The 8,890-nt window shown below is 47.2% G+C and overlaps 1 protein-coding gene across 1 annotated transcript; it reads right to left on the bottom strand.

The window, feature by feature from the left end:
• Positions 1–5,354: 5,354 nt before the first annotated feature.
• Positions 5,355–8,321, bottom strand: LOC145360911 (zona pellucida sperm-binding protein 3-like). Its single transcript, XM_080216414.1, has 9 exons — positions 7,920–8,321; positions 6,826–6,941; positions 6,635–6,738; positions 6,366–6,543; positions 6,156–6,282; positions 5,987–6,075; positions 5,778–5,899; positions 5,570–5,704; positions 5,355–5,491 (listed from the first exon to the last, which is right to left on the bottom strand). Exons 1-9 carry the CDS (start codon positions 8,319–8,321, stop codon positions 5,355–5,357), a joined length of 1,410 nt encoding a protein of 469 aa, XP_080072540.1.
• Between the last annotated feature and the right edge of the window lie 569 nt (positions 8,322–8,890).

The raw sequence follows: 8,890 nt of genomic DNA, 5'->3' as shown, positions 1-8,890 counted from the left end.
GGACTCTATTGTTCTTTTAGCATTTTCTCTTATTTCATATTTCCAGCATCTGCAGAATTTTGCTTTTGGAATTATGGCCACCGAATTATTTTGTTTGAGCCAGCCACAGTTCTTCCAACGTAACCCTGCTAATCAGGGTCTGATGGTACAATGAAACACAGACAATTCCATTCATCCTGAGACACTGATCTGGTTTGAATGGGGAAATGGGTCATCGAGATTTATTGCTATTGAAGTATTCAAGTAGCAGGGCAGTAATTATTGGCTTACATCAGTGTCTACAGCCTTTTCTGTGTAAATAAAGCACAAGAGGAAATTCCTCCAGCACAGAAATTGTCAGGATATTAGCAACATGTTAACCAATATGATGGCTCCTGGGGCATAAGCGAGGAATACTTCCATGGAGAATGGGGAAAGGGAATGCTGCTCTGCTTTGATATCTCACTGACATTCATAAAGTCTTACTGATACTGAACAAAACATACACTTTCACCAAAAGAGTCATTATCATTTTGAATCTTTTCAGAACTAGGTGTGGGGTTTAAGGAGTTAATTGACCCCAATTGTCAAAACATCTACAAGTGGCGATTCAGAAAGGAGTGATAATTCAGTCAAGTTTGAAGTTAATATTCTCTTCAGTGTGAGATTCCAGACAGTGCGGCCTTTTAACAAGTGTCTTAGTGGGGAAATCTCTCAAAGCCCTAGGAGTTACCATTGACCAGAAACCAAAATAGACTCATCATATTAATACTGGGGTTGGAAGAGCAGGTCAGAGGCTAGGGATCCTGTGGTGAGGAACTCACCTCCTGACTCCCCAAAGACATAAGAACATAAGAAATAGGAGCAGGAGTAGGCCATCTGGCCCTTCGAGCCTGCCCCGCCATTCAATAAGATCATGGCTGATCTGTCGTGGCTCAGTTCCACTTTCCCGCCCTCTCCCCATAACCCTTAATCCCCTCTCTTATCAAAAACCCATCAACCCGCTTCTTGAAAATATTTAGCGAGGCAGCTTCCACCACTTCAACGGGTAGAGAATTCCAGAGATTCACCACCCTTTGAGTGAAGAAGTTCCTCCTCAACTCCGTTCTAAAACGCCCCCCCTTTATCTTGAGGCTGTGCCCCCTAGTCCTGCTGTCTTTTTTGAGCGGGAAGAGTCTCTCCACCTCTATCGTATCCATCCCATTCATCATCTTATACGTCTCAATGAGATCTCCCCTCATTCTTCTAAACGCCAACGAGTACAAGCCTAGTTTATTCAGCCTCTCCTCATAGCTCAACCCCCTCAGCTCCGGCATCAGCCTAGTAAACCTCCTCTGCACTCCCTCCAAGGCCAAAATATCTTTGCGCAGGTGCGGCGCCCAAAACTGCACACAGTACTCCAGCTGCGGCCTCACCAATGCCTTATACAGCTGCAGCAAGACCTCCCTACTTTTATATTCAATCCCTTTCGCTATGAAGGCCAGCATCCCATTCGCCTTCCTGACCACCTGCTGCACCTGCAAGCTGGGTTTTTGCGACTCATGCACAAGGACCCCGAGGTCCCTCTGCACCGTCGCCTGCTGCAGTTTTTCACCATGTAAGTAATAGTCCTTCCTACCATTCTTCCTACCAAAGTGGACCACCTCACACTTGCCAACATTAAATTCCATTTGCCATTTCCTGGCCCATTCGCCCAGCCTATCTAGATCCTTCTGCAGACTCTCCACACCCTCCGCACAATTTGCCGTTCCCCCAATTTTGGTGTCATCTGCAAATTTCGACACCCTACACTCGGTTCCCTCCTCCAGATCATCTGTATAAATGGTAAAAAGCTGAGGCCCCAGCACCGACCCCTGGGGCACTCCACTAGTCACCATCCGCCAATCCGAATAGCACCCGTTGACCCCTACTCTCTGCCTCCTATTTGACAACCAATCCTCTATCCACGCTAACACCCTACCCCCAACTCCAAGTGCCCTGACCTTCTGCAATAACCTATTGAGGTACTTTGTCAAACGCCTTCTGAAAATCCAGAAAGACCATATCCACCGACTCTCCTCTATCCACCGCCCTAGACACATCCTCAGAACTCCAGTAAATTTGTCAGGCACGACTTCCCTTTAATGAAACCGTGCTGCGCCTGCTCTATCAAGCAATTCCCTTCAAGATGCCTCGCAATTTCCTCCTTAATGACAGATTCTAACATTTTACCTACCACAGATGTTAAACTAACCAGTCTATAATTCCCCGCCTTTTGCCTGGCACCCTTCTTAAACAACGGCGTAACATTAGCCGTTTTCCAATCTTCTGGCACTTCCCCGGAATCAAGCGACGTCTGGAAAATAACCACCAAGGCATCCACTATAACCTCCGCCATTTCTTTCAGAACCCTCGGATGCATTCCATCCGGTCCTGGGGACTTGTCCACAATCAGCCCCTCCAGTCTGTCGAGCACCGCCTCTCTAGTAACAGTCCATCATTGACAAGGCACAAGTCAGGAGTGTGATGGAACACTCTCCACTTACCCCAATAGGTATAGCTCCAATACTCAAGAACAGAACAAAGCAGCCCACTGGATTACAACCCCTCCTCCCCACCCATCCACAACCATTTAATCCACCACTGACACAGTGGCAGCCGTATACCATCTCCAAGAACTCAAGGTTCCTTAGCCAGCACTTTCCAAGCCCATGACCGTCACCATCCAGAAGTCTCACAACACCAGGTTAAAGTCCAACAGGTTTATTTGTTATCACGAGCTTTCAGAGCACTGCTCCTTCCTCAGGTGAGTGAGGCCACTCACTGTGCCTTCACTGTCGCTGGGTCAAAATTCTGGAACATCCCAGCAGGAACTGCAATGGTTCAGGAAAGCAGGTCATCAGCACCTTCTGGAGGGCAAATAGGGATGGGGAATAAATTCTGGCCTCAGATCACTGTCTGTTTGGAGTTTCCATATTCTGTGTGTTTCCTCCCACAGCCCAAGGATGTGTGGGTTTGGTGGCTTTGCCTTTCTAAATTGTCCCTTACTGTCAGGGCGAATGCACAAGGTGAATATGTGGGGTACAGGGTTAGGGCCTGGGTGGGATTGTGGTCAGGGCAGGCTCAATGGGGGTGAATGGCTTCCTTCTTCACTGTAGGGTTTTTATGTTTCTAAATGCTGGCCTTGCCAGTGACACCCAGATCCTAAAAATGATTTTTTTAAAATCTAGGGGTGTTTTATTGACTAGCAGTGAAACAAACAGTCAGATATTAAAATTATGGATGACATTATTGAACCACAGGTTAGTTCTCAGTCATTGGGACATTTGGTGCATCATCTTTGCCACTCTGTAAAAGCAGTTCCCCCATTGGCCCAGACAACCACTTCATTTCAGACAATGATGGAGTTCTCCTGGGAAAGAACAGTGTCAGGCAGTGCCTCCAGAAAATCAATCATCCTCCCCCTGCCATTGCCTTTGTGTCTCTATCCCTCCACCAATGGGTGGTTATCTACACTGTTAGCTGGAAGAGACAAGTATGGCACCTTCCTTATGAGCCTGGAAGGAAGTGGATAAGAATAATTCTAATCCCTCCAAAATGAATGGGGTGTCAGGACACCCAGAGCGATACTAGGCAATGGCCAAGTGGTATTACCACTAGATTATTTATCCAGAAGCTAATGTTCTGGGGACACAGGTTCGACTCCCACCACAGCAGATGATGGAATTTGAATTCAATAAATATCTGGAATTAAGAATCTACTGATGACCACAAAACCAATGTCAATTGTCAGAAACACCCATCTGCTTCACTAATATCTTTTAGGGAAGGAAATCTGCCATCCTTACTAGTCTGGCCTACATGTGACCCCAGAGGCACAGCAATATGGTTGACTCTCAGCTGCCCTTGGGCAATTAGGGATGGGCAAATGTGGCCAGCCAGTGATGCCCACATCCCAGGAATGAATAATAAAATTTATGTCTGGTAGATGGAGGTGTCCACACAGTATGGAGTTTTGCTGTGCAGCAAGAACAATCACCATGACAAGGAGAGGGTGAAGATATACTTTGAATTCTGAGAAAGTTAGGAAACATTGACACAGCTGTGACAAAACCCGACATTGTGGGCAGAATTGTCCCAGAAATGGGACAAGGCCGATGTGGAGCAGGAAGAACGGTGCTGATGCCATGGACAGAATGGTGGCTTTCTCCACTGTGTACTCACACTAAACATGGGATTTTCCACTCCCTGTCATGGTGGAAGAGATAACCCACTGCCAGTGACAGGGCACTGCCACCATTATTCACATCCTGTGGGTCACTGCCCTCCAGACTGGAAGATCAGACCAGTGGAATCCATTGGGGAAATCCTGCTCTGAGAAAAGGGGCGAGTCCCATCACAATGCTGGCAAATGTTAAGTAATGCATTTTGGAAGGTCTAAAATGGATAGGAAATATACATTAAATGGCAGAATAAGAATATTGATAGGCAAAGGGATCTGGGTGTACAGGTACACAGGTCACTGAAAGTGGCAATACAGGACTAGTTTAACAGTAAAAACTGGATGCCATGGATGAGTTGGGTCAAAGGGTTTGTTTAAATACTGTCCCCTCTGACTCCATTGTAGAGAATTTATCAATACAGTAGAATATCCAAGTGCTGTACCTGTTCTGGAACTCACCCATCTTCAATCTTCAAGCTTCAAATTGGAGATGCTCTATTTTCAGCAGAAACAAATCTCAAACTATAGAGCACTGAACAAGCAGTCAGTAAAATGCATTTACAACTGTGCATGCAATGATGCAAGTTGGAGGACTACCTGGCTGAAAAGATCCTGAACCATCTCAGTACAACAGCAACAAGCTGTAGGAAAATCAAGTGATCTGGGGCACATTTTGGGTTGGACCCTGCCAAAAAATTAAAGTGTGAAGGCTCATGGTATAATTTCTTCAGGTGAAGAGCTTAGAGATGATGGAAAAGTCACATAGCCTCAGAGCAGTAAATGGGTTGCTCACAGTTTGGTGCTAAACTAATAAATTCATCTCAAATTAACACTGTGGGTGACAACCACTAGTCAAACATTCCAATTGACTGTGCCACTCTCCAGGAGGGTGAACATCACCATGGGAAAGGAGGCAGCAGCCTCAGCTCCACAAGGACATCCCCAGACCTGATCACACCCCCCTCCCCCACACTGGGCTCAAACAGAAAACCAGCAGCAGCTCCATCAAATCCAGAGAGTCAGTGTTTCTCAACCCTCAGTAAAACCAATCATTCAGCAGGCCCAGTTCTGTGCTGGGATTGGCTCATCCCAGTCTGCCTCACAGCCATTGAACTAACATGGTGGATGCATTGACCAATCAGCTCCCAGACACTAGAAACAAGGAGTCAATGCTTTATTGATCGTTTGATGACTGGTTGAACAGAGTTGGTTTGTGTTTCCTGTACAGGAACAAGGTGATCGACAAAGCAGAGATCAGAGAGACAGCTGACACAGTCAGGGTCACAATCAGGACCACCTCAGACTCCACACCTATAAAGCAATGAGAAACCAATAGTTAGTGACACTAACACTGAGGGGGAAATGGAAACCAGCAGCCAGCCAACTCACCCCCTGGGGACCTCTCCTGTATCCTTCCCTCAGCTTCATTCAGGGAGGCTGTTGCCAGGCTGGTCCCATCAGTATCCAGAATGAGCAGGGGTCCAAGTGAGGCCTCAGCCTCCCACTTCAATCCAGCTTCACTCTCTGCAATAACCAACCATTCCAGTTAGAGAGGGGAAAGGGGGAAGCCCCCACATCTAGGGGATCAATGACCTACCAGCTTCAGCTACAAGATCTCTCCTTCCTCTGGATCCAATTCCCAAATCCCTTGTGGCCCCACAGTTCCCCACATGGCAACAGGCACAAATATCAGAGTGCGATTCCTCCAATGGGGTCCAGCTAAACAAAACAAGTCAGTCAGTCAATCCACCAGGTTGTGCATCACTTCTCCACACAAACATCCCTGAGGGAGAGGGGAAAACTTACACATTCTGCATCTTCTGCCAAGTACAAGCTTTGTTCCTGGAATCTCTCTGATCCACTGGAACTACTTTCAGGTGACAGGTGATGAAAATCTGAGGGACACATTCAACACAAGTGGTTATTTAGTGACTCCCTCCCAACATGGGGACCCCAATGATCAGCTTCCTCTTACCAAGGAACGCTCATCCCCAAAGAAACGGAAGGCATCCAGGTCAAAGCAGAGCTTGTCTGTCTCCCGCTCGTTTCCTGGGAGCACAAAAGTTGAAAAGGAGTCCTCAGCTTTGCTGTCCAGGAGGCAACTGAAGATGGACAAAGGGACATGAAGTGAATCCAGAGAAACCATTGAGATGGGAGCAGCTGGAGAAAGCAGAGAGCTCCTTACCCATTGTAGTCAATGATGCTGTATCTCAGGCTGGAGTCTGGACCTGGCCTCAATGTAGCGACACAGCTGTCAATGTAGAGCTTCAGGGCCATGTGGTTGCTCATTGAAACAGAGGCCTCAATGTGAATGAGCTCACCCAGGTAGTAGACAGTTGACGTGCGCTCTGTAAGCCAGTCATCTGAAGGACAAGACAACAAGAGTTGGAGACAGTGGGTGTCACTCCCAGAGAGTGAGGACAGGAAATCACTCAGCATCCACCCATCACATACCATTCATTAGGCGCAGTGAGAATGACAGATGCCCTTCTCCAGACCTGGTGGAGCTGAATGGGATCCAAGTGGGATTGATGGGGTTACTGCTCACATTACCCTTCCTGGGAAGACAGTGGAGACATTTTAGAACAAGGTCAGAGGTCACTAGCAGTTGGAGATCTTATTGATCATCAAGTAAAGATTCTCACCTAAAATAATGACACTCAATGGGAATGACAGCTCCATTGGTTCTCACAATAACAGATCCATGATACTGTGGGCTGTGGCTCAGGTGGGTGCTGTAGATCAGGAAATCTCCAGTCATCTGAAAGACAGCAGCTTAAGGAATGAGGAACTGATCTGAAGTGAGAATGTTCTATACCAGGGTTAGAAATGAACTCATCCCATTAAAACAATTCAGGGGGATTACAGGGTCACTGAAGAGGCTGCTTCCCCCAAGCTGGACAGTCTGTTAAGGGGTAGTCATCCCAGGTCAGGGTTCAGTCATTTAGGATTAATGTGATGAGGAATTTCTTCATTCAGCAGCTGATGAATCTTTGGAATTCTCTCCAGCCCCACAGAGCTGGGAATGGTCACTCACTGAGGATATTCAGGACAGAGGCATTTATTCCTGGCCATTGAGAGAATCATGTTGTGAAGACAGGAACATGGAGACTCAGTCTCAATTGTAATGACTGGGGAACAGGCTGCAGGGGCTGAATGGCCTCATCTGGTTAGCTGTGTTGCTATGCATAAGAACATTACAAATAGGATCAGGAGTAGGCCATCTAGCCCTTAGAGCCTGCCCCACCATTCAGTAAGATCATCACTGATCTGAAGTGGATCAGTTCCACCTTCCCACTTTCTCCCCATAACCCTTAACTCCCTTGTCTATCAGAAACCCATCTACCCATGACTCAAATATATTTAGTGAGGTAGCCACCACCACTTCAATGGGTAGAGAATTCATTCAGACTCAATCCAATTGGGTTAAACTGGACTGAAACTCAACCCTCAGTTGAGTTAATTTGAATGAGGGGAAATCAAACTGAAAATCCTCAAAACAACAACAAGAGGGAAAACTTGGAGGAAGCAAAGAGAAGCTTCCAGAACAATGGGGTTGGAGAGACTCAGACCAGTGAGAGCAAAGTACAATCCAGAATAGAAAGCTAGTTTGGGTTTTTAATAAAGCAAGAGACAGCTATCTCCTCAATATCAATGACATCTCACCAAGTGAGTGAGTCAAGAGTGGGGAACAACATACAGCCCAAGCTCAGAAGCAGAGCTTGAGGATTCACATTACCTGCAATCTGCTACCACACTCATGGAGCCCATAGTCAAAGAGGACAGTGTGGTTCTGAGAGTAGATCCTGGTTGGCCGACAACCTGCTGTCCCCAGGCTCAGATCAGCAGCTTTTACTAGGTGCCTGGTTCCAAATAAATCCAGCTGGACCCTGACCAGCAGCTTGTCCTCTCCACACTGCACCCTCACACTCTGCACTGGAGACACACGGAAATGGGAATCAATGGGAGGCCCAGGAGGAGAGACTGTCTGAGGCCTTGGGGTGGCTTGGAACATCCATGGAAATCTCTGGCCTAGAGACTGTTGCCAAGTATCAGAGCAACAAACAGCCCCAACTAACACCAACACTGGGAAGAAAACCCTCACTCCAAAACCACCCATCATTCTAAACACCTGAACCATTCCTTCAGCCACCAAGCAACACCTTTTATACACACAGCCCACATTCAACGACTGCAATAATTCCCGACTCAATTGCCCAGCCCAATCTCCACAGCACATTTGTCCTTAACGACCCAACAAGTCAAATTAACTTAGGGACGAATTAAAAGGGGCAGCCCCCCAAAAAGGAGCAAGGGGGCGGGGGCAGGCCAAACAGAAACCAAAGTCCGAAGGAAACTTAAAACATTAAATCAGAATGTGATTGTCGGGGTCTATAACACATTTGTGAGAGAAGTTTCCTGGGAAGACCCTTTGGAAATCAATTGGATGGACCAGAGGGCCTGCACAGAGAGAGAACAAGTACCACTATGGCAGCTGTCCCAGAAGCAGACTGTGTGGCGGATTTCTCCTGTCAGACTGCTCGAGATTCCAAACCTTAAGGACAGAGGGAAGGAAGGAAGGAGGAGCCATCATTGCCTGCCTGCCCTTTGACCTGCCTGGTGCCCAGCCCCTGGAGAGTGTTCTCTCGCTGGAGGGAGAGACACAGAGAGAGGTCCTTTCTTTCCATTGACGGGAGGGAGGACAGCCCG

The sequence above is a fragment of the Carcharhinus amblyrhynchos genome, chromosome 33 (genome assembly GCF_965287045.1).
Source record: "Carcharhinus amblyrhynchos chromosome 33, sCarAmb.v2.hapA, whole genome shotgun sequence".
NCBI lineage: Eukaryota > Metazoa > Chordata > Chondrichthyes > Carcharhiniformes > Carcharhinidae > Carcharhinus > Carcharhinus amblyrhynchos.
Note: the sequence above shows the minus strand (reverse complement) of the source record. Positions and strands in the feature narration are given on the sequence as shown.